This window comes from Ruditapes philippinarum, unplaced genomic scaffold, assembly GCF_026571515.1.
Source record: "Ruditapes philippinarum isolate M1 unplaced genomic scaffold, ASM2657151v2 ctg216_1_1_1_1, whole genome shotgun sequence".
Lineage (NCBI taxonomy): Eukaryota > Metazoa > Mollusca > Bivalvia > Venerida > Veneridae > Ruditapes > Ruditapes philippinarum.
The window spans coordinates 612106-637550 of record NW_026866999.1 but is presented as its reverse complement, the minus strand read 5'-3'; the positions used below and the strand labels follow the sequence as shown (position 1 = coordinate 637550).

The 25445-nt window shown below is 32.8% G+C and overlaps 3 protein-coding genes across 3 annotated transcripts; 1 reads left to right on the top strand and 2 right to left on the bottom strand.

Moving 5' to 3' along the window:
- Positions 1–280: 280 nt before the first annotated feature.
- On the bottom strand, positions 281–1536 carry LOC132734456 (uncharacterized). Its single transcript, XM_060721199.1, has one exon. The coding sequence runs from the start codon at positions 1520–1522 to the stop codon at positions 281–283; it is 1242 nt and encodes a 413-aa protein (XP_060577182.1). The 5' UTR covers positions 1523–1536.
- A 2787-nt stretch (positions 1537–4323) lies between these two features.
- LOC132734434 (uncharacterized) lies at positions 4324–14410 on the top strand. Its single transcript, XM_060721174.1, has 4 exons — positions 4324–4587; positions 8214–9017; positions 11323–13194; positions 14003–14410. The coding sequence occupies exons 1-4, from the start codon at positions 4572–4574 to the stop codon at positions 14176–14178; spliced, it is 2868 nt and encodes a 955-aa protein (XP_060577157.1). The 5' UTR covers positions 4324–4571; the 3' UTR covers positions 14179–14410.
- Positions 14411–19761: 5351 nt separating this feature from the next.
- Positions 19762–24026, bottom strand: LOC132734435 (uncharacterized). The gene is made up of 3 exons (XM_060721175.1): positions 22836–24026; positions 20666–21484; positions 19762–20163 (listed from the first exon to the last, which is right to left on the bottom strand). Exons 1-3 carry the CDS (start codon positions 23506–23508, stop codon positions 19967–19969), a joined length of 1689 nt encoding a protein of 562 aa, XP_060577158.1. The 5' UTR covers positions 23509–24026; the 3' UTR covers positions 19762–19966.
- Positions 24027–25445: the final 1419 nt, after the last annotated feature.

Sequence of the window (25445 nt, the reverse complement as noted above, 5' to 3'; positions counted from 1 at the left end):
TTCACTATTAGAAATGACAAATTTATACAAAGCCATGACTTTTAGTTTTAACACACTATTCTTTTTCATTGAAAACCACATCTCGTGTCATATTCCGGTTTGCTTTGTAAAAGATATAAATATTGCCGTTGCTGATGGCATCAATCAATAATTCGGATTAAATGTCTCATTTAATTAATTGATTATTAAAAAGTTCGATAATTTTGTCTTACATTACATATATTATATAGCGGTTTTCTATAAAAAAAAACAAAACAAAAAAAACAACATGAGTAACTTTTCAAGCGAATAAATTAGTAGAATGACAACGTAAACGTAAATTGCGGCTGTCTTTGTATAGTTTCCGATTCTTTTTCTTTGATTTGATATTCTGCTGAAGCTTCCTATAAAAGTATAATGTCATACTGTCAGCAATTACCGGAAGTGATATCACAACTGTGAGCACTATTGCTCCCACGGTCCCAAAGAATGTAGCAGACGCTCGTGAATCGGACGCACTCGTGTGCTTTCGAATGTATGATGAAGTTGATTTAATGTCCACAGAGAGGTTCGAGATCAGTTCGTTAACAATTTGGTCCTCTACTTTACCATCAAAAGAACTATTTGATTCCATGGTATAAAAGAGCTGACAATAGTTTGAAGGTATTGGTGATAATCCGCAATTTGGAAGATTAGGGTCAACATTGGTTACTGAGATATTTCCAGGCGTATCACTCACTGAAATATTGCAACCTGTCTTCACTCCATGCGTTATGTTTTCAAATCCTGGCTCTACCTCGTATGTAACCATTCCGAATCCGGATAGAATATTAAACATCGTACAGTTTGAAGAATTGTAGTTAAAAGTAAACGATAAACATGCATGGTGTTCTGTACATGTATGCATACAATCATTAAACGTGTTTATTGAGTCGTTAAGCACAAGATATGCTCCCGACAAGTTTTGTCCGGTTGCAAAATTAACATATAAAGACCAATATGCAGGATCTGCATTGTTATAGCATATATATGGCAACATTTCTGAACAGTTTTTTGCCACATGTCGCTGAGACTGTGTGTACGTTTCCCACTGTACACCAGCACATTGATGAAACTGTTTAATGTCACCCGTTATAACAATACTGTCGTGAGATTGTTCACAACCGTTCCCTTTCAGTCGATACCATTCTTTTATGTGAAAATATGGTCGAAAATGTCCTGTCCAAAATGTAATGTTTTCAGGAAATCCAGCACGTTGTATAACTTCTCGGACGGATACCCATTGTCTCCAGTTCTGATTGATGAATATTAATCCCTTAAACCCCAATTTTTTACAACTATATTCCGCTTCAGTCCATGATAAAGACTCGTTCAAAACAAGAATTTTGTAACCATTAAAGCTAAAACACGGAGTAACGTTTTGTGGCTCTAAAGTGTCTATTTCGACAGTCGTATAAGAAATATTGCAAAGAACAAAGGGATACAGTAAGATTAACAATTGAGAACAAAATAATCCAATCGAGTTTATCCGAGATAAAGCCATCACGACAAATAATTTGCGATTGAGGATACTGTTTGAAACAGTAAAGATCATAAATAAGAGTTGAAAAAGTGAACATAATTATACTTGCTGTCATTAATAACGATGCTGAAAGTTACACAGCACTGGGTGCATAATTCACCATGATCTTCTTACTTGAAAACATTATTGATTAAAAGTCCTAACAGGTTTGCTCGGTACTCTGTTTTTACATTTTTCTAGTCATGCGTAATCATTGCTTGGTGCATTTAGAATTGAAGACACCGTGACCATCGGGTCCACAATAGTTAAAATGAATGCTGCCTAATAATCGTTGTCCTTGCTTGAGAACTGAACAGTTCGTGACCATCGCTTTATAAAAATGCTTGAGAGCCGGTAGGTTTGCTTTGTAGAAAAGCTTGAGAACTGAACAATACGTGTCCATCTATTTATAAAATGCTTGAGAAATGAAAAGTTCATGACCAGCGCTTTATAAACATGTCTGAAAACTGAAAAAAAAAATGTTTTAGAATCTTTATAAAAGTTATTGAGAGCCGGAAAGATCATCTCCATCGCTTACCATGCTAATACTTGAGAACTAAAAAGTTCGTATCCATTGCTTGATAAAAATGCTCGAGAACAGTTAGTTACTATCGCTTTTGTAAAAATGCTTGAGAACTGAACAGATCATGATCATTGCTTTATGTGCTTTAAAACTGACCATCGGCTTCAGTGCTTCTTAGATGAATATCGCTTAAACTTAAGAAAGCCTCTTTTAAACGGACATCTACCGTTAGAATTATCTACTTAAAATAATTTAAATATATTGTTTTCTTACTTAGAATATGTTAACTCGCCTAGAAGAACTAAAACAAAATCATCGACCTAATCAACGTGGTTATTACATATATGACTAAGATTAATGGGTTTACATGATGTCGCGTATATAATGACTGGAAGTATATCATTGATTTCGCCTACATTAAGCGATATGGCGATTATGGATTCCTTTGTCTTACTTTCATTTCAAACATTTAACTGATCAAACATAACTGTCATAGAGATAAAAAAGATGAAACTACATTTTTTTTTTCAAAAACAAAATCGTTTGTTTTCAAATGATTCTTTCATATATAACAGAGATTGCTTCGGTATGATTTTGTCTGCCATTGTTTGGTTGTCAGTACTGTCCATTAAAATAATATCATGTTACAATTACAACAAGAGATTTGTGTGCTTTTAATTAAGGTTATATAACCAAGTAGTACTGTTTTATGAAGTTCATACAAAAGGACATGCAATTAGATAATCATAACTGACGGCCTCCTAGAATGAGGAGTGATCAATATGCGTGCAATAATGTACTCAAAATCAAAGGTGCTAGTCGCATTGATTTGACCTAAAATATGTTTAATCTTGTTTTTTATATAATAATTATATCCATATATTAAAAATTTAAGAATAGAAAAAAATTTTTCGTAACATTGTCTATAACAATTGACAAAAATCAAAATTTTAGTTTTTCAATTTATGTTTTTTTAATATATGGATATTATATTACACGGATAACAAAATTAAACATATTTTCGGTCAAACCAATGCGACTAGCACCTTTCCATTTCACTTAAATTGATTTTAAAAACGTTTGTCCACGAACGTGTTTTGTTTACTTTCTTACATTTAACGTTGTTTTAGCAACCATAGCATGCCTTTCCATCGCAGATAAAAAAATGGGTTGAATCATACATAAAAAACGAATGCAAACGTTACAAAAAATAAATGACATCATTTCTTTATGCTTACATTTTCCCGTTAGCGTTAAAACAACGTCAATGTCATGTAACGTGGAATTATTAATGAGGATTTCGAGCAACGAACATGTGTCATTACGTCGATCATGAAGAAAGAGATGTGATAAAGGGTCCGTAATGCCAGTTCCTGAAAGGGCGGATAGATCCCCAGTAAGCATAGACAACAGTACAGCACAGAGCTCTGATAAAATTGTGGAAACACGCCGATTGAACACGATAACAATGAACTTAAACATACATACATTTTGCAACATTATGTTTTACATCGAAAGGGAAAACACTACTATAAGAAAGAGGAATAACTGTAATAATTAGGATAAGCATCATTTTTCCTGATTTGTCCCCCTTCAATGAACATAGTCGAGCGTCATTGAACAGTTTACGAATATACCGGTAAGTTCACGAGTACAATTGATTTGTGTTCGTTTCGTTTCCCAAAATATGTCAATGACATGCAACATGTTTTTGATCAATCTAGCTAAAGTTCAGAATTTCTTATGTGTTCGATCACATGTACCTAAAGCGTTGCATCATTTAAGAGATGATTTCATCATATTAAAGTCGTGCATTTTGTAGTTTTGACATGCATCATAGACTAAGTTTAAACCCTATAAAAAGGGACTGTATCTGTGTCTCGCTCTTTTTTGTCATGTCAGATGATTTAATAACATGCAAGGTACATTGTACATGTACAAGTTCGCTTTATGATTTATCTCTATATGTGTTAGATTTAAATAAGTGAGTGAGTGAGTGAGTGAGTGATGAGTGAGTGAGTGAGTGAGTGAGTGAGTGAGTGAGTGAGTGAGTGAGTGAGTGAGTCCTTTTGTGTGTAAACGTTTGTCCTTAAATATAAGGAGCTACTTTTATTTTGCAGTTGTACCATTTAAAATTGTTTCAATATGCACAGAAAACACTGGACACCAATTAGTCAGAATAATGAATTAAACTTCTTTTTTCTGTGAAGATAGTCTACTTCCGCTTTAAACATACATGTATTTGCAAATGGGTTACCACTTGTGTGTATAAAGCCTACATATCAATTACCATTGAAAAGTTGGAGATCGACTGTATTTATCTTTTAGTTAACCGAAACCAGATTTTGGATAAAATTACGTGTATTCCCATATATCTAATTTTGCATTTCTCTTTGATTACACAGAATATTGTGTTTTTAAAATTAAAATGTAACGTGTGTTTTGGAATTACTGCTTCATAGAACGCGATAATATTCGAAAAGGATTTATATTTATATAAACTTGAATATGGCGTTAACTGAAGGTACATACAGCATATTTTATTTTTTTTAAATAATTTTATAATGTCGACTACAGGGATGGGTATAGATTACATAGGAGGTCATGATGAATGTATATTATATTTCTTATTGGTTGACAAATATTTAAATTCCTGTGATTTCATACGATTGTATATCATTTAATGGACTTTCTGTTAAAGTTAACCTTTAACATAAGTTAACCTTTAACATGCTAGAAAAGAAATGGGGAAATTAATCTTTAGCACAGGTATAGATCAGGTAGCTGTATTTTTATACTTGAAACCCCTAAAACGTTAAATGGACTGTTTCAAACTCAAAGCTTGGTATATTAATCACATCAATCAAGCAGGTTAAGTGGAATGTGATGCAAAACAAATGCTTATTATTTTGTATGATAATATTTATTTGTAATGTATAATATTAATATGTACATCGTAATATTATAGGTGTTATGAATGGCTACGTTTTGTTCAAGTTTAAGTCTACTTTAATATAGATAATCATATCTTTATCATGTAAACCTCTGGTGAATGAAAACCGGGAATCTTGTAAACAAAAGTGATTTAATTGAGCTGTCACGAGGTACGACACGTGTATTTAAGTTGTCGCCCTTTAGTGTTAACTTTTAAACACAAGATAATACCTTCAATGTAGTATAAAAAAATAGTCTGATTTTATTGACCTGTCAATTTTGAATACATTATAGCACTCATTTAAATATTCGATTTCACTTCGGTTCTGTCCGTGTAGTTTACGAGAATTAATATGGAGTAAAAAATTAATGTTTCGAAAAGTCACACCAGCTTAATGCATAGGCCTTGTCAAATCCGCGATAGCACAGACGGTAGAGTGATTGTCTAATATACTGGGGGACTGTAGTTCGATCCCTACTTTTGCCGTTGTTTTAAGGCCTACTCTTTTTTTTATTTTTGCAGTACATTTTCATGAAAATGGCCGAGTGCTTCCAATATTGTCTACACATATATATGAATCAACTAAGAAATATTGTCTCAATTTGTATTGTGTTTAACGCCATTGAAACGACACTTTCTAATTTTAATCCGAATTCATTATAAATTTTAATTATGAAAGCATGTTATTTAAAAGGAGTTTAATTGCTAAACATATTAAATCAAAACGAACAACATAACAAGCAATTATAGTTCCGATAATGTTGAAAATAGTTATAAGAAGAAGAAGAAAAAAAAAATTGGAGGTACGCGGTCTCGATCTCACAACACGTAGGACACTTAAAGAAATCATTAACCTGTAGCTTACCCTATTTCGCTATACCGCACAATATAATTGCTCCATATACACAAATTATATTTAATCAAATCTCACTGAGTACATCTCACGGAAATTACCGAAAATCTTTCGAAGATTAATATATTAATCTGATGTAAATTAACTGTGATTGCTCACGTCACAACATTCTTTTTTTAAATATATTTTCAAAATTTTCATGAAAATTAGCATGAATCTTTAGACAGGCTGCATATTTCACAAACTTACCTAATACTTTGCTGCCAGTTCTATAATGATTTAAGACTATTTGATGCTGTTTCTAACCTTTGTACTATAACACTTCATATACATGCACCTTACTAATCGGAGACCAGAATCTTAGCCATGATATTAATTCACAGTTCAGGTATATATACGTGAAAGTAACCGATTTTCATGAGCTTAGTTTCACAAAATAGTTTGCCAATTTGTTATATCCGAACGAATCTTCTTTACCTTTTTTCTCATTCTATTCAATTATTTATTTTCTTAAAAATAAGATCTTTTGAACTATAGCCAGTTTTACTGTGATTGAATTTACAGTTTAATTTTAATGATTTTTTTCCATTCCATATCAGTTAATTATTAACTTCGTTGTTTCAAAAAATATTACAAATACTGTCATAATTTAACTGCATAGTACAAATATACTGGAGAAGACCTTTATAAGCTTTATAACTTTCGGCTCTAATCCTTTTTCATTCGTGTATCTATTATTGTAAATGTATTATTAACATGTTGTATTAAACTGTGTTTAAACTAATTGCGCTCCAAAATAGCGGCAAGCTTACAGATAAGGAAATATATAATGATTTAAAAAACTTAAACCTTAAGAATGTTATAATTATGCTGCGAGAAATGGATCAATGATCACAAACCAGGCGAATGATATCATGTACTATGCAAACTATGTCTCAAGTTATATAGCTGTATTACCAACATTCTGAAAATGTTTATATTTTCCAGTCCTAGTGTCAATTACATTGCAAAGTAATTAATAAAGCTACACATTACATTGCGTGTTCTTTATTAATTTGTCCATTACATTTCACAACGGACATTAATTAATTAAATTACAAATACATTTCAAATGTTATTTAATATATTACACACTATTTTTAATGATGAATTTCATTTTAAACACCGCAACTTTGGGTTCATGGTTAATGCATTTAGAGATTGCACTTTTCTAAAATACTTTTGATTCGAAGAATTTGTCAAACAATTTGCCTTAAATCATATAATATTATGTTATTTTTCTACCTAGCCCGGGGTTAATCACTTAATTGGTACACTTGAAACAGTTATACTTATTAGAAAAATGTTTACTTTTTTTTCAATATCAACGCAAATTTGAAGGCGAATTGCTTTAATAAAATCTGGGTCTAAAAACATCAAAATAATTGTTTACAGTTATAAAATATGCATAAAAAATTGCAGTTTCCATGAGATGTAACAGTTGATATGTTTCACTTGACACAGATATAAACACCCCTTCTTGCAGCCGGTTAACGAGCGTGTTATAATTAAAGTCAAAATTTACAAAATAAAACATTGTAACGGTTTGAATTTACAGCAGAAATAACATTGCAAATACAATGTACATGTACTTTACTTTAATGTGTTTTCTAGTTCCATATAAATGTACGAAATGTACGAGTATGTCTTTTGATAACATTTTATTAAAAACAACTACAATGTGCGGGATAGTATAGCGCTTTATTAAACACAAATTGTTATACCTTTTTATGGCAACAAGAACTCGACTATGAAAACTGTGTTTGTTGTTAAATCATTATGTAATTCTGTCCCTGAAATAAAACTTACGTGTCTAAATATATATTGACTCTTGTCTAATTTTAGCGTAACTGTCTTAAAATGAATAAAAATTTTATAGCAAAAATTATTTCAAACGGAGTCAAACGGCGATACTCACGTAACCTTTAGTTATTTGTTCGAATGACTTGTATTACATAGTATAATATCTTTGTTTGTTTGTCTGTTTGGGTTTTACGTCACACCGACACAGTATAGGTCATATGGCGACGTTCCGCAGGAAGACCTCAGGTGCCCTTCCGTGCATTATTTGAGGCACGAACGGGTATCTGAGTAGAACCACCGACGTTCCGTAAGCTAGCTGGATATCTTCTAAACATGAAAGAATCCAAAGTCCCTGTCAGGATTCGAACCCACAGCGGTAAGGGACAAGTGGTTTGAAGTTTAGTATAATATATTAAAAGCGTAACAGACTCTCTATTCGAAGTAAAATATGTTCATGCAAATTCCATGTGAATCACATTTTAGCCGTTTGAAAATATATCTGTTGTCAATTTGCTTATAGAAAACGGCGCAAGTGCAGACATGTTAACGGGACAGCAGCTACAAGAACAAGGTATCAATTCTACCGACTTGCTATTTTTCGATTTCCTGCGTAACAAAAATGACATTGACCTTCACTATAGCTGGCTTAAAGATGAAAAGACGTTGCGTATAAAAACTGATACAAACGATGTGTCCAGCAAAGCTAAGGGGCTTATTCATTCTCTCCGGTGTGCCTTGAAGGAAATATATCAACTTGAGGAAGAACAGTTTAGAAACGCCGACGAATTTGTGAATAAATGGGAAAGTTTTGATCAAATTGGCAGTGTTTTCATGGTCAGACTTAAACATCAATTTATAATTATGGCATTGCAAGAAAATGTTGACCAATTTAAAGATTGTAAACGTAAATTCGAGGTTAATTTTTTTAAACAAATTTGTTATAATACATTTGAAAGAATTGAAGTCAAAATTATCAATGGCAGTTTTGAAGACTTGGATGATGTTGATGCCATAGTGAATCCAACGGACGATCAATTTGGGCAGATAGGACTAGTTTCACGAACATTATCAAAGAAAGGAGGCAAATCTTATGATGAAGAATGCAAACGGCTTAGATCATCCAAAATGCCAACTCCAAAGAAATGTTTCGTTACGAGTTGGGGCAATGTCAAAGAGAAATCAATCCTGCATGTTGTGTGTCCGAATATTCAAGGAGAGAAATCACAAAATATTCAAACAACTGTGTATGAAACTATCTATAACTGCCTGAAAAAGGCTGAAAGAAAGAACATAGCAACAGTTGCTATCCCGTTCGTTTATACAGGTACTTATGGTTTAAGTTTCTTTTTTCTGCATCGTTATTTTAGTTCTACTGTTTTATTTAAAACGTATGATACATGTATTAGTGAATTATTGAATTGTAAATAAAAACATTCTTTCTAGTCTATGTCCGATTAAATAACTAATTTTTATGGTATAAGTTATTATTTTACGTTACAATATTTTATCCTCCGGGGATATAGTAATTAAAACGCCCTTCATTATGTAGAGGTAAATTAAACCGGCTATTTGTATATTTTAAAGATAAACCATGCATGTTTGAGAAAAATATCTTTATCGCAGAAATGTAATAAAATCCGTGAAATTCTTACCGAATAAGTCTAACTCTTTACCGTATACAGTATATATTGATAAAAATCAACGCAAAATAGTGATTTTTGGCAATTTTGAGATGTCCCCTCATTGCCATGGTAACTGGAAATTTAAGTCTGAGCATGTAAAAATCAACGCAAAATAGTGATTTTTGGCAATTTTGAGATGTCCCCTCGTTGCCATGGTAACAGGAAATTTAAGTCTGAGCATGTTGTTACAGAGGCAATGGTCCAGTCAACATTTGTGCCAAGTTTGATTAGTATTGAAGTATTTTTCATAGTTTTATAGCAATTTGAACTTGTAACAGGAGACTGTTCAATGAAAACAGCCATTTTTCACAAAATGCTCATAAAGTAATGGGTTAATGAAAGAAGAAAATATTCTACAAAACAACAATTTTTCTTCAAATTTATATGTTAGGCCATGTTTAAACATTGAAAAACGCGATTTTGTGTAATTTCAGGTATTTTCATCATTTTTTTGTTAACCCTTTACCTCATATATACGCGAAACAATCCTCTTTTAGGCCTCAAATAGTGAAAAAAAGTCCTGTTTGGGCCCCATTCACATGTTTTCGTTTGAGAAATGTTGATAAAAAAGGGGGATGTGCCCCCTTCTGTTTACGGGCTTGAAGGGGGGCGGCAGTCCCCCTCATCGCCAGGAAAATTTTGGACTTGTGAGAGGCTAAAAATGACCCCAGATCGATCATAAGATAAGGTGTAACCAACGCTGAAAAGCATTTGACTCTATCTCAATCCATTCAGAAGTTGCATCACTTTGAAATCAATTTTGATGGTAGAAATCAATGCAAAATAGTGATTTTTGGCAATTTTGAGATGTCCCCTTGTTGCCATGGTAACAGGAAATTTAAGCATGAGCATGTTGTTACAAAGGCAATGGTCCAGTCAACATTTGTGCCAAATATGATTAGTATTGAAGCATTTTTCATAGTTTTATAGCAATTTGAACTTGTAACAGGAGCCTTTTAATGAAAACAGCCATTTTTCACAAAATGCTCAAGAAGTAATGGGTTAAAACAAACAAAACAACAACAAAGTGTTTAATGCCACCATATATTCATATTATATTCACCTATACTGTTTAAAGTTTAAAACAGTATTTTTCCAGATTCATGCTATTTATAATAAAAATTTTGAAAATGTATTTTAAAGTAAATTTTATTGATAATATACATGCCTAGGGTGACATGCCTAGGGTGAACCTCTTTCGTAAGGTCGGGTAAGTGTTCATTTTAGTCAAGGTCAAGCTCACCAATGCCAAAATAGATTTTTACTTTTTTAGAGGTAAATCCTTTATCTATTGACAAAGGCCTTCCATATTTGATTTAAATATAAATTGGGTAGCCTTCTACCTTTGTGTAGCGAAAGGGGGTCATTGTGGTCAAGGTCACTATTGCTAAAATACATTTTAACTATTTTGCTCATGCAGACCTTATTTATTGACAGAATGGTTATTTCACATTATTAGGAAAGTAAATTGGAAGGTCCTCCCTTGATCAAGGAGGACGTGGTTATTGGGCGCCAAAAAGATGTTTACACATTTGCATGTAACAGACTTTCTTTATTGACTGGTGCATTTCATTTTGAAAAGAAATATTGGTTTGGGTCACTGGGTTCAAGGTCAATGGCTTGCATCTATATATAATTGATTAATTTTGTTGGTTAACTGAAAATGTTCAGTTTCACCAAATGGCGCTAACATGCTACGAAAGATCATTACTTTTACCAGTTATATATCTGTGTTAGCAATATTTTTTTGCTTTTTTACTGTTCACAACGGAGTGCATGGGTAAACCTTTTAGAAAATTTGTAAATGGCAATTATAAAGGCCGGGCACATTTGTGTTTACCAAACATGTTCTTGTTTTTATTCTTTCATCAATATATATATTTTAAGGTGAATATGTCTGATGGAAATAAATAAAAAAATCTTAAATTCTCTTTTTAATTTGTTAAGGACGACGCAATGTTCCGGTGGATAAATGTGCATTGTCGTACGCACAGGCTGTTTTACAGTTCAGTATGGATAGGGAAAACGATTTTTCTGTAAATACAATATGCTTCGTAGATACGGATGAGGAGAAGACAAAAGTTCTTGTTTCTTATTTTGACGAGCTTTTGCCGAAGACTGCGCTTCAAATATTTGAGATGCCAACCCATGAAAATTTTCAAATCCGACCAATATCTCTACAGGAAAGTGAAGTTGCGAACGAATCTCCAAAGACAGCGGAAGTAAAAGAATTTAGTTTCCAAAATAGTTCCATAAGACATCAAACCGAGAGGGACAGCTGTGTAAAAGATGAATACGAAACAATTAAAGCACATCTTAAACTGGAAGCTCCATATGATGATCTATCAAATATCAAACATTTCAAACTAGCAACCAGCAATGATATCGATAACAAAGCAACAGATGACAATTATAAAGACATAAAATTCGCTGATGATTCTGATGAGTCCGATGGGGAAAAGGCTGAAGATGAAAGCATGGGTTTAGACATCCAAGTTGAAAATTCCGACACAGTTGTTAGTGAAAACACTGAAGCAAAACATAATGAAAGTCAAAATGTAATTCCCATTGACAATGGTGATAAAGATCAAGTGGCAATTCTGAGGTCAGGTCTTACAATAATCTCCGTCAATGTCTGTGAGGAATTGAGCCGAGGGACAAATATACAATCGAACGAATATGAATCACCAAAAGAAACAGAGAATGAAACGGATAAATATTCAGTTGACAATATACAAACACCCACACTGATCACATCATCAAGTAAGGTGGTTACTGTTGATGTTACTAAAGGTAATGAAGTGAAAAATAAAGCTGACCAATATGAAACTCTTCAAAATTCAAAACAATCTGATAACTATGATGCTATAAAAAACGAAACTCAAAATGATAAAGACATTTTGAACCGTACTCAGAAAACCGTTGGAAATGTTTTGATTATAGATGAGACCATCCCTGATTCTAATGGTGCAGAGAACGCCACTATAATGCAAGATTCTGAAGTCAATAAAGTAACTTCCGAACATATCAATTTACAACAAAATTTATCAACGGAAACAGAACCCTCAAGTCCAGTCATTAAAAAACAAATGAATGATGAAGAAGAAGAAAACAATAAGGTTGATTTTGGTAGCAAAGATGTACAACAAAACGGAAATGAAAATACATCATTATATGTAAATCATAGCGAAATAGATAACAAAGAAGGAATACACATAGAAAAGGAAAAGCGTGACAGTGTTAAGTCATGTGATAAACCTTACTGTGATATTAGTGTTGAAATGGGTTCAGATGATCGCGATTATTACAATCTAGGACCAAATGCTGAAGCCCCTCAAACTCATGATTTAGAGCAGGTCTCGCATGCTCAAAATCTCGGAGATCCAAACTATGATAAGCTTAAAGACAATTACAAAACGAACTTATCAAGAGACAAATCGATACATATATTCAAAGGAGACATTCGTAAAGCCGTATCTGGCGTTATAATTTGTCCCGAAATTCCCGACACAAAATATGGTGGTATAATGGCCGTTGCAATCAAAAGTACTTTTCGAAATGTGGCAAGTATCGAGATCCCACGCAAATTGATAAAATCAAACGGGCAAAGAATTGCAGCAACAGATTGTCGTATAAAAGGAAGGGCAAATGATTCTGAGGACGACGGTGTTAGTTTTATCTATCATATTCAAAGTCCAATTTACAAGAGAACAAGCGATACCGAAACAGTTTCTCGATGCTTAGACCTGATATTCAAAAAAATGAAGAAACATAAAAGAAGAAAATTGAAAAGGATATATATTCCATTACTTGGAATTGGTAAGTAATATTTAAAAACTTTCCACTTCTTTTTTAAACTTTTAATGATTCATAAGTTTTGTGTCTTAATAATTGAGTAAATTAATTTTTGCTACGAATATTATTTAGATTTGCCATACAAAGTCTCATTTTATTGGGGTTTCTTAAAATCACACGAATACTTGTAATTGTTTGATCTAAGTAAGCAAATGCATTAATACATGGTATTTCTAAAGAGTTATAAATAGTGTGTATAGTAGATTGCAGGGTTTATTTGATGCTGCAAACTCGTAATTTTGCAACTTTTAAACCAAACTGGTCGGGATTGAATCATTACATATTCACGTAGATCTATGCAAAATGAAATTTGTCTTGTTTACAAAGCTCCGTACTTTTGATCAATTTTACAGTGTAATGTAATGATCAAAGTCAATTACATTTGCATACTGTAGAACTTTACATTTGTAATAAGATAAGAATGAGCCTTATCATACATGCTTTATTTAAGGAAAAACATTAAAGAAAAAAACCCATTGAAGAACATTATTTAAGATATTTAACAGTTTATGTATTAGGGCAAATGTCATACATTTTGTGATTTGTTCAATTAGATAATGAATATAAAGATCAACAGGGCAGAGCGTTATTTACACAACAAAAGCCCCTGTAGTATCCAGCCACATAGAACCGTCGGAAGGCAAGGTACCCTGTGTGGCTGGATAATGTCTGATGTTGAACAATTTTATGAACAATTTTTTCGATTTGTTAATCTTTATTTTCATAAATCACTGATACAGTCGGTAAGGTGAAGGTCATTTTGATATTTCAGAGGATGTCGGTAATGAGGACAACGTAAAAACTTGCTGCCAAATTTTAGTGAAGGGTATCCACGAAAAATGTGCTAAGTACAGATCTCCGATTGAAGTGATGCTTGTGAATCGATGTAAGCGAATAACTGATATGTTGATAAGTGAAATGACAATTCTAGCTGACCCTTCCGGTTGATTTGGTTGGTCATTTATTTGACTCATGTCAAGAGACAACATGCATTTACAAATTACGTATCATATGTATGTAAAGCTAGAAAAGGACCAGTGAATCATATCGTACCCAGTGCTGTTGACTGGATTCGTTTTCAATTTGGTTATGGATAACAACATTCCACAGAAGTTATGTTATATAAATGTAAACAAAAATTCAAAGGTGCAGAATGATAAATATTATTAATTATAATTAATTGTTCACGTTTGTTAGTATATATAACCCGAACCGAGCAAGGGCTATGTTGCAAATAACTTTTTATGTACGGCTATATAATAACCTATCAAGGGTTTTTATAACGAATTCATAATACCGAAGCTTCTTTTATTAGAGAAAAACAATGAAATTACTTCATAAATCGACTGCAGCCGGGTAAACGAGATCGAAGATTGTATAAACATCAAGATTATCCAATGAAAAGCGACGTTACAAACGTTCATTATGTTTTGTTAATTGCCATATTTTGTCATGAACATCGGTTCTTGAAAAGGACAGATATTCAAAAAATGTCTCAAAATTCATCCAGTGATTTCTTCCATGACTAGCATTTCAGAGAACTTACTATAATGTTAACAAATCTAAGTTCAGTGATGTGTTCAGGACAGTGTACCTTATGTTATTTTTTCTTGTTTGTTGTGAACATTGGTTCAAGTATGAGATATCTTATATTTAGGTACATGTATATGTGAATATAATGATTTGTACCGCTGTGAAACCATTCAGGAGGTTATTCGAAAGGCCACTGAAATGCAATTTTACGTTGCAACGCCACTTACTTGACTGATACAAGTGTTTTGATTTGCCTTGCTTTAGTTTGCTTATGCTTGAGAGGATGGGATAGATAAACGGCAGCTTGCGTTAACCAAAACCGTCAAAGTACAGACTCAATCAAACCAGTCATTTTTTTCATTTGAGCTGGTTGGGCGACCTTCACAGATATATATATATAGTTCTATGATCTGATAAAACATAACGTCTGTATATTATGCATTTATATATAGATCTAGTAAAATAATGTGATAAAACATAACGTTTGTACATAATGCAGTTATATATAGTCCAATGATCTGTTAAAACATAACGTTAGTACATTATGCAGGTTTATTTCATGCTTTCCAGTGTTTTATTGTAATATATCAGATGATTATATTCTGATAAACCACTAGTGAAATTTATAAAATATAATTTTCACTGTAGCCGGACTATATCTAAATGCGGATGAAAAGAAAATCATAACTAAATGGAATAACAGGCAGAAATAAACGCTGTCATGCGTAAATTTTGCTTCTTTATGAAAAGAAAGTCGATGTCACCATACATCATGTTAAAAATGTAACAAAATTAGAGAAATTTAACAGAACTATATTTCAAAATTGATGAAGTGACGTCATGATGTGATGACGTCACAAAGGAGAATGCGCGACGTTACGCGGCAAAATCAGTAAATAATACTTAAAATCACTTAAAAAGCATGAAATAAAAAGAAAATTTATTTGTTTTACATATAAGATTGAAATATATTTCATTCGTGAACACCAGCTATTATATTTTCACTCGTGGCTACGCCACTCGTGAAAATATTGCATCTGGTGTTCACTCAGTGAAATTATATTTCAATCTTACATGCAAAACAAACAAATATCCTCTATATATATAGTTCAATGATCTGATAAAACATAACGTTAGTACATTATGCAGTTATATATAGTTCAATTATCAGATAAAACATAACGTTAGTACATTATGCATTTAAATTTATTACCCTTTCAGATTTTTTCCGCCTTTTTGATTGGATATTGATCACCCGAAAGAAATTGATATAACCGAGCCAGACGGGTAATATACACACTAAATTTCCCCGTTTGGTACCCAACGTTGTAAACAACATGCGCGGAGATGATGCGCGTACGGTTCGATTTTACGCGGTGTAAATTCCGATTTAAAAGCACTTTTTAACTGTCAAATGATAAATATTTACCAAAGTAGAGTTATGATACATATAACCATCAGTATCGAAAACAAATATGACCTTGTGAAAGCTTGATATTAATTACAAAAAAGTGCGTTCAATAGACTACTCCTTTTCTCTTGTTTACTTTTGTAAGGTACGGGAAAAAACGTCATGTATTTATGTGACGTCATGTTGTGACGAAGAGGTATCCTAAAGGGAATCTTATTTCGACGTTTCATTTGAAACAGCAATGATTATTTAAAAATCGTCTAAACTCGGCAGGGGAAGGGTAATAAAATTATTATTTTGGTTTTGGAGTGATATATGTGGATATATTACCTGCCAAGATAAAATATCACCCTCGCCTAACGGCTCGGGTGATATAAAATCTTAACAGGTAATATACATTTTATAATAATGTATTTTAATTCTATATATAGGTGACAAAAACTTGACGGATGGCATACCCCATATGAGCCCCTTTTTTGAGGTATTTTGTTGTCCTTTTTTATAATGTGGTAATAAATTCTCCTTTTTGATTGGCTTAAGGCAGACAGTGTACGGGTAGAAATGATCAAATTAATTGTATATGGCAACGTCCAGAAACGGCGGCAATATAGTGCAACCATAGGAACTCGGGTACAGGACCTCATCTTGCGGCGCATAAATCCGAACCTGTACCGGCTTTACATATTGTTTGTCCAACATTTGAATAAACCTTTCATATTATCTGAGCGGGGTTTCTTTAAAAACATATTGTCAATTTAATATAATCTGCTAGTTTAAAATTGGGTTAAATTACAGTATATATAAAAAAGACAGATTTTGCCAAATTCTTAAGTAGCAGATCGTGTTCAATTATATAACATTCTTAGAGACTCTACACTTGGATAATACGAAACGGTATTATGATAGGAAACTCATTTTTGATAGGAAGTATATGAGCCGCAATATGGGGTCCCGTTCCCGAGTTCCTACGAGTGCAGTTTGTGATGTCAAACACATGGACAGAGAAGTAATCAGATTCTGAACACCATCCGACTTTTCAGAACTTAAAATTTATCACCAAAAATGGGAAAGAAATCTTAACTACGAAAATAAATTCAAATTTTCAATCAATATAAGATTTTGTAGCTTAATGTACATATATTTCTAGAATTGTATTATGATTTTCGCTCAATTATAAATACTTTCTCCATATGGGCCATTTAGCTGAAATGATGTTTTTCTTCAATGAAATGCAAATGAAGCGATATATATCGTTCACGCGCACAGAGTGTTCCGAATTAGCCACCATAAAGTATGAAATACCTGAGCGATAAAACTATTATTATTCCTTGTACTGATTTTACTATACCATTGAAACACATTTGTAAAAGGATATGGATAAGTGCACATAGTGAATGCCATTATATGGGGTTATATTTCAATTCTTTTCGTCATTCACTTTAAAAATAGCTTGCTTTTGAAAAAAAACAGTGTTCGTTATCTTACAAGATAATATTTCACATAAACCTGTACGACATACGTGTAGTTTATACAGTAGAAATACGAAACCGAAATGTAAATAAATGATAAAATTATGGTATTTGATTGCTTTATGCTTAAACTCATCTATCGGCATTTTTAAACACGTTCCCAATAGTTTCTTCATTTAAAAAAAACTGGCAAAGGAAAGTTTAAACTCATGAACAGAATTTTGTATGATTGAAGAGATTCTGAATCACAAATGAAACAACATTTTGAAAGAAAAAAAATGCAATCTTTGGATCACGGCTTTAAATGGAACTGATTAGGCACGTGATTAGCTGTAAATTTGCCACCATCCTTCTAAGGTTATTTGAGCAGACTATACCATTCAGTGCATGCTAGTGCAATATCAGTTTAACTCTTTTCAAATTTAAAGCAGCACGCCTCCAGATTCATGCTAATTATCATGAAAATTTTGAAAATGTAATAAAAAGTAAAATATTGTAAAATGAACAAAGAAAATAAAGTTCACATTGCAAAAAGCTTTACAACCCATGTAAATTACCAAAAAGAGGTCAAAATATGCATAAATAGCCCTTACTGCGTTAGTAACGCAGTAGAAATATGATAAAAATACAGCAAAATCGGTCATAAATCGCACATAACATGGAAATGATTACTTTTATTTTGAACCTTTTTACTTTTCTTAAAATTTCAGTACCTTATTCTCAAGTTTGATTTTCTTGAAATATTTTGGTTCACCTGGAGCCATGCAGCTTTAATAGGATTTAACCCGATACCGCGCTAAGCTAACGATACATGCTTCGATGAGTTATCACTCGATCTTAGTGAAGTTGGCAGCCTAACAGCATACCGCATAATGATACCGCCTAGACCACCAGGCCAGTTGACATATTTTTCTGACTGAATCATGTACCAAATGAAGTATGTAAACAGACGTAGCAAACGTGTCCTTCTTCTTCAATGATATAAAACTTTTGACAAGCTTTCATTGTAAAGCTTATAAATCACTCTATCAAATTTAAGATGTGTGTAAATTTAAACATTAAGTCAATTGCATAGCATTTATAATAATGTATACCTTATGAACATTCGAAATTTTAACCCTGGATTTTATATATTCGTTATCTCTCTTTCTCTTTAATCTGATTTCCTTACATGTATATTTTTTCATATATACTTTATATACATGCGTGGATCCACATGGAATTTAAAGGGTGTTAGGGATGGGGAATGACCCCACTTGAGATTTTAATGTAATCTACGGTTTTCTTTAGGGTTTTATTTTGGTGAAAATCATCAAACAAATTGACTTATGACCTCCTCTGAAAAAACTTTAGTAAATTACCAACCTGTCCCCCAGCCCCCCATACCAAAAAGTGCATTTCTCCATGTCGTAATTATTCACCCCCAACACCCCACCTCGTTTAAAAATCACGGTTGTTCACAAATAGAATGTTAATAGAAAATCATGTCAATTCATATAAACACTTGTCATGTTTGAACATACATGTATTTATGCTGGATATATATGCAGTATTATTCAATGTCTTAATAAAGCTATGCTACATGAATGAATTGTAAATATTTTATGTTGAAATTTGTTAAATAAAATGTTACTAGTAATTTAAATTATCTATCACTTCAAAACTGTTTGGTTGATTGATTGATTGATTGTTTGACAGATTCATTCTTCTTTCCCTCACTCACCCATTCACTCACAGATTCATTCATCTGTTCGTTCGTTCGTTCATTCATTCATTCATTCATTCATTCATTCATTCAGACTCTAGCACAAGGTCATAAGGTCGACGGCATAACCTATTTGCCCTTTTCTTGTTAGTATTAGTTTCTCCAAGCTGATTTAACATTAGCGATGATGATCATCATCAGGATTTGATTTCTTCTGAAAAAATTTATGTGTCCGTTTTGCACAAAATTGGCGGCCATATTGGACGCCATCTTGGATTCTGAGCCGTTGTGAATGCATTTTTTTGTAAGATCAGAATTTGATGTTTGTTAAAAAGAGACTGATGTGAGTTTCAGATAAGCTGCAGATATAGACCCCTAACCAAATAAAAAATGAATAAAATAAGATGAATAAATAAAATGATAAAATTGCTCTCAGCTTTAATGCTACATCCTTTCAAAAGATCAAGAGTTAAAGCACAGACTTTCCAAAACTTGTGGAACAATTTAGTGCCACCAATTGTGTCAAAGAAATGCTGCGACTGTGCAACCTTGTTCTGTTTTAATTACACCTGTCCATTGATACAGTAATGATTAAAGGCCTCATCTACTTGTTGCTGTTCATGTTGTTGATGTCAGTTGATGTGCAAGGGACACTTGAACATGAGTTATCAATGTGTTTCTTATTTTCTCGCACCTGTTGACTAAACAAACTTCCTTCAGATTTGGTATCTCCTTTTTTCTTTTTAGAATGTCTACGACCTGTTCGATTTGCCACTTACAACATTTACTGATGACATCGTCATTTTCAACACGGCCTGAAATTATTAAATAAAGTAAGAAGTTATGAATGAGAAACAATAGAGTTTGAGAACCATGTCAGCTTTTGTATGATTTAACATTACAAAATTGGTTTGATACCTAATTTAACCTTCAACTTCTGAATTTCTAAATTCCGTCTTTAAACTGTCCATCGTCAATTTTGGGGAAATCAAGATGAATTTCAAAGCCAGCCTGTTCAAACTGCACGGGGCCAAAAGTTATCATTGATTTATTAGCAGAAACGTAGACCAAACAAGTATAGTATCACATTATACCAGAAAATGTGGACTTTGTGGAATCTCCGTATTTTGTGCTTTGACTAAATATGTCCCAGTATAAAAGAAAGATATTGCTTATGTCTTCTGCAACATTTTCGACTTTGACGTGTTGTGCGACCTTGAAAAAGGTTTCCATTTTTATTATTCTTGAGAAGATAATGATTGGTTTTAAGTTTATTATTCTTCTACTAATTACTAAAAGTATTTTGTAAGTTCTTACCAATGCCAAACAATGGTATAGCAATACTTGAAATGTGCCGCTTTTTATGCCGTACCAGTTTGTCAAACATCATCACTACCGCCCCTTTCAATGCTTTCTCCAGTTGTTTTTCATCTATGCCTTCTTTCCATATGGGAAGCATTATATGAAGGATATATTGCATGCCACCATCTTCTGTCGTGTATTCTGTTGTCGCTATTGCATTCTTCTGAATTTTACCCAACTTCCTGTCGTTAAACGAGTGCCTAAATCTACATTTGATAGAGGCGGCAAGTAAACCACCTCGCTCCATCCCTTCGTTTTCGGGGCACACAATTGCTACCATCTTTGTGTTTCTTATATCACTTTTCTCAATGATTAAAGTGTAATTTCCAATGTTTTTGCGGAATTCTGGCATTCCTTCATAAACTTTTGATTCGATTTCTTCAGGGTGAATACATTGAATATTTTCATAGTCATGATTTTCAACAGGGCTGGCGGGGCCTACATCCACAGCAGTGCATTCAGAATAATCAGGTCTTTTTCCATCCACTAAATCATTTAAGTCCTCTTGTTCATGATCAATATCTACATTCTCATCTGTGCTTTCTGGTACATCGGAGACAATTTTATGACCCTCTCTTGGGATTTCTAACAAATCCAAACTGCTCGTTGGGATGATCTGTTCGAAGACTTTGTTTGCTATGTCTACTTTGTCTTTATCTATGTCGATGAAGTAAATGGTTTCTACTACAAATTGATTCTCCCTTAAACGACTGAATTCTAGAATTGCGTAAGCATATTGTTCACTGCAAATCTTAATGTCAAGCTGCCCATGTCCTTAAATCAAAAATATATTTAAGATAAAAATATAAAAATAGTAAAGCTAAGCCTTCTATTTGTATTAAAGACCTTTACTAATGTTACAATGTATATAATTATAAACTGGTAGCAGATTGAAAATTGCGTGACATAATTAATTTATGTTGCTTATTTCAAGGGCAGAATAATAAGGTTAGCAAGGTCTTATAATTACATTTCTTGTGCTTTTTGTGTAGCTTTCTTCTTTCCTGTGATTGCGCTAGATTAATCAATTGTCAAAAGGGTTTTTTCTTTATATTTTCCTAAACCTATATAAAAAGGGGGCGGGGCACATTTCTTAAGAATTTTCAGTCTGAATAAAAGGAACTCAAAAGTGTCTAGAATTACAAGAAGTTTTATATTTTTGACCAAAGATAAAATGGAAAAGGAAAACAAAACTAATAGTAAAAATAAAGTTGTGTCAGACTTGTGTATAAGTTATATATGTCCTTTAAATGGTTTGAATAATAAAAAGGGCAAGTTACTCGAAAACGAGGTCAAAGACTCCCAATTTATTTGGCTTAAAATATTTTTGTTATCATATTCTAAGAAAATTCAAAATTTTAATAAATCAATAAAATGTAAAATGAAATATATTTTTTTTCAACTTGCTATGTGTCTTTTTGTAACCTTAGCGTGCGCCCTTTAATAATTCTTTTTTAGATATGCACACATTTTTAAAAGAAATTAAAGCTATCTGCAAGCATGTATTTGTTACTGTGAATGTTAGATACTTATCACTTGAAAAAGTTATGCTTTATGTGAAATCATTTCTCATTAAGGTAGCAAAATATTCACAAAGTGGTACTTTGACTTCTATAGAAAATATTAAATCACAACTTAAATGCCGGACTGCAAAAGATGGTCCAACTATGTGTTATGGGAGGGATGGGTGGCTGGTTCCACCAACACAGTAGATGTCATATGGCGACTTTAAAGCTTGACTGGTTGAAGAGGACCACTTGTGTCCCTCCGTGCATTATTTCAGGCAGAGACGGGCGCCTGAGTAGAACCACCGACATTTCTAGGCTAGCTGGTTAAACGGACCTTTAAGACATTGTAAAATATGTACAAATATATGAATAGTTTAATTCTGAAACATATTTTGTGTATCATATACATGTACCTGAATTAATGATTATTATTTAATTCTTAAATGATGAAAGTTTACAGTTTTTTTAGATTAAATCGGCATGAAAAATGCCTTTGGCCATAATGATAATGATAAAAATTGAGGTTTTAAAAGCGGATAACCTATACTCCGGACAAAGGGTTTGTTTTCGCAAGTCGTACGGTACATCAAATATATAGAACTAAAAAAGCCATGTACCTGTTGAAAGAAAGGGAAATGCTATAGAATGTATGCCAAGTTCCTCCGCCATTTTCAAGCAATTAAATACAGTTGAAAAAACATCATTCTCGAGCGCTTTATTCGACAGTTTAAACACATAATCCGTTTGATTAGGACATATGGCATGAATGATATTCTGAGTGTTCATGTTTCCAGCTTTGGTTGATAAACACTCTGTCGTCTTAAGTGTTAACGCCTTATGTTTTACAGCATCACACATATCTACATACGGCAGTCCCCCTTTGTCTTTGATTGTCTTAGATACCATACTGAGCGCTTCTAACTTGTTATTTGTTGTATTAACGAAACAGTCGATTTCACCATCAAACTCTACAAAGTTGGCTTCAACTACAATAACATTTATTTTCTCGTAAGTGACATATTCAGTGCGAACAAATGATTTAGTAACAGGGGCATCGTCATCTTCGTCTCTTGATCTTTCTCCTCTCCTTATAACTCTTTTTAAACCAAGTTTTACTTCAAAATGGTACTTGCATTTCATTACGTCGTCGTAGATGTTTCCAGTAAAAATGATTTCAGAATCTGTTATATCTATACATACGCCTGGGAACTTCACCTTAGCTTCTTCCAGTTCATTGATGGCTTTCATTCTCTGCTCTTCTCCTATAGCAAGACTTGCCGAGTCCGGCATTGTGATTGTTTTATAGTGTTGCTTTTTCTTTCTTTCTTTTTTTTATGGATTAATTACTAGACTATCTGATACATAATGCAGATTTTTTTACTATTTTCTAGTATCCTATTCTTGGTAAAACCACTTTCTATTGTTTACCTCGCTGTAAAAAATGTATATAACTTTTAAATATATATCCATATTCACTAACTTTTCTATACGTGCTACTAGTCAAATGGTCGATTAATTCCGTTAATATATGTGATTACGAAGACAAAAGTTTTCTCCCACACTTGCACGTAAAATATCAATTTAATACGTTATGTAGAATATGTTGTGTAATTTGAAGTTTAAAACTATTATTAAACTTTAAATTTCTTTTTTCAGAACATATTTAAACGATCATATTTCTTACCTATATATACCGATTACTCCCATATTACTGGTATATCAATTCTATGAATCGTTAGTATAAGTAATATCATTTAAACTTATAAATATCGAGGTATTTACATAGTGAGATATCACTGATAATTTGCACGTTGGATCCAACTCTTAAAATGATAGCAGGCCAATAGATAACACTATAAATACTGATAAATCACAGTGAATTACAGATTTAACGAACCTAACTTTGATATCTACATGTATATTTATTTAAAATTGTTATAAAAGAAATAAATTACAATACTTTTTTCACTTTGGTATCTTGAACTAAAGGCAGTTTTCCTACTCATTTGAGACGCGATCATGGTCTTGAAATTATTTTAAATTAGCTTAAAGCTGCATGCATCCAGATCAGCCAATATATATTACAAGAAAATTAAACTTGTAGTTGTGACAAATGAAAGTAAAAAGGTTCAAGAAATAATTTACATCTTATGTGCGATCAGTGACTGATTTTGCAGTTTCTATTACCATATTTCTACTACGTGACTAACGCAGATTGGGCTATCTTTGCATATTTTGATTTACGTGAATTGTACGGGCTGTTTGCATGGTGTAAATTACCTTCAAACACTTTTAAATACATTTGCACTATTTTCATGAAATTTAGCATGAACGTGGAGGCATGCTTCTTTTAGGTCTTTTTTTATATAAATGTGACAGTATAATTATACATTGCCACATAGAAAACAACATATACAGTTTTTGAAGCCAGAACTTATTTCAACAAGATATGTTTGTAAAACCTGTATGCCCCCTATCGGCAGCCAATTAGTCATGTGATCAGGTTATTATGCATGACTTCTGATCCAGTGAACAAACAATTAATAAGGGTTATCTAGTATCTACTGGTCATGACTAGTCACAAGGTAATAATTATTGTGACCCCATAGGTTGTGTGCAGCAATTTAAGTTATTACAAATCTTACCAAATAATATATGCATAAATTTTATGAATCATGTAGGACCATTAATGACAGCCAAGTTGTTATATTACATAAGACCTTCAAATGTGTATACCAAAAGCATTTTAGTTTAATATTAAAATATCAACCAAGGCAACTTGAGTTGTTGAGTTATTGGTCAGAAACCGTCATTAAGTACAAGGTCAATATGACATTGACTCCTTGACCCCAAAATCAATAGGGGTCATCTACTGGTCATGACCAATCATCATACAAAGTTTGAAGTTCCTAGGCCTAAGCGTTCTTTAGTTATTGATTGGAAACCGTTTTTACCTACAAGGTCAATGTGACCTTGACCTTGGACCCCTTGACCCAAAATCAATAGGGGTCATCTGGTGGCAATGACCAATCATCATACAAAGTTTGAAGTTTCTAGGCCTAAGCGTTCTTTAGTTATTGATCAGGGGTCATCTGCTGGTCCACGACCAATCATCATACAAAGTTTGAAGTTCCTATGCCTAAGCATTTTTAGTTAATTGATCTGAAACCGTTTTTTACCTACAAGGTCAATGTGACCTTGACCTTTGACCCCAAAATCAATAGGGG

Coding starts and splice junctions, on each gene's coding strand:
- LOC132734434 (XM_060721174.1), top strand. Junction 9,018..11,322: donor TATCCCGTTCGTTTATACAG/GTACTTATGGTT, acceptor TAATTTGTTAAG/GACGACGCAATGTTCCGGTG. Junction 13,195..14,002: donor TATTCCATTACTTGGAATTG/GTAAGTAATATT, acceptor TTGATATTTCAG/AGGATGTCGGTAATGAGGAC.
- LOC132734435 (XM_060721175.1), bottom strand. CDS start 23,508: ATGCCGGACTCGGCAAGTCTTGCTATAGGAGAAGAGCAGAGAATGAAA. Junction 21,485..22,835: donor ATTTCCCTTTCTTTCAACAG/GTACATGGCTTT, acceptor TTTTGATTTAAG/GACATGGGCAGCTTGACATT. Junction 20,164..20,665: donor TATACCATTGTTTGGCATTG/GTAAGAACTTAC, acceptor TAATAATTTCAG/GCCGTGTTGAAAATGACGAT.
- LOC132734456 (XM_060721199.1), bottom strand. CDS start 1,522: ATGGCTTTATCTCGGATAAACTCGATTGGATTATTTTGTTCTCAATTG.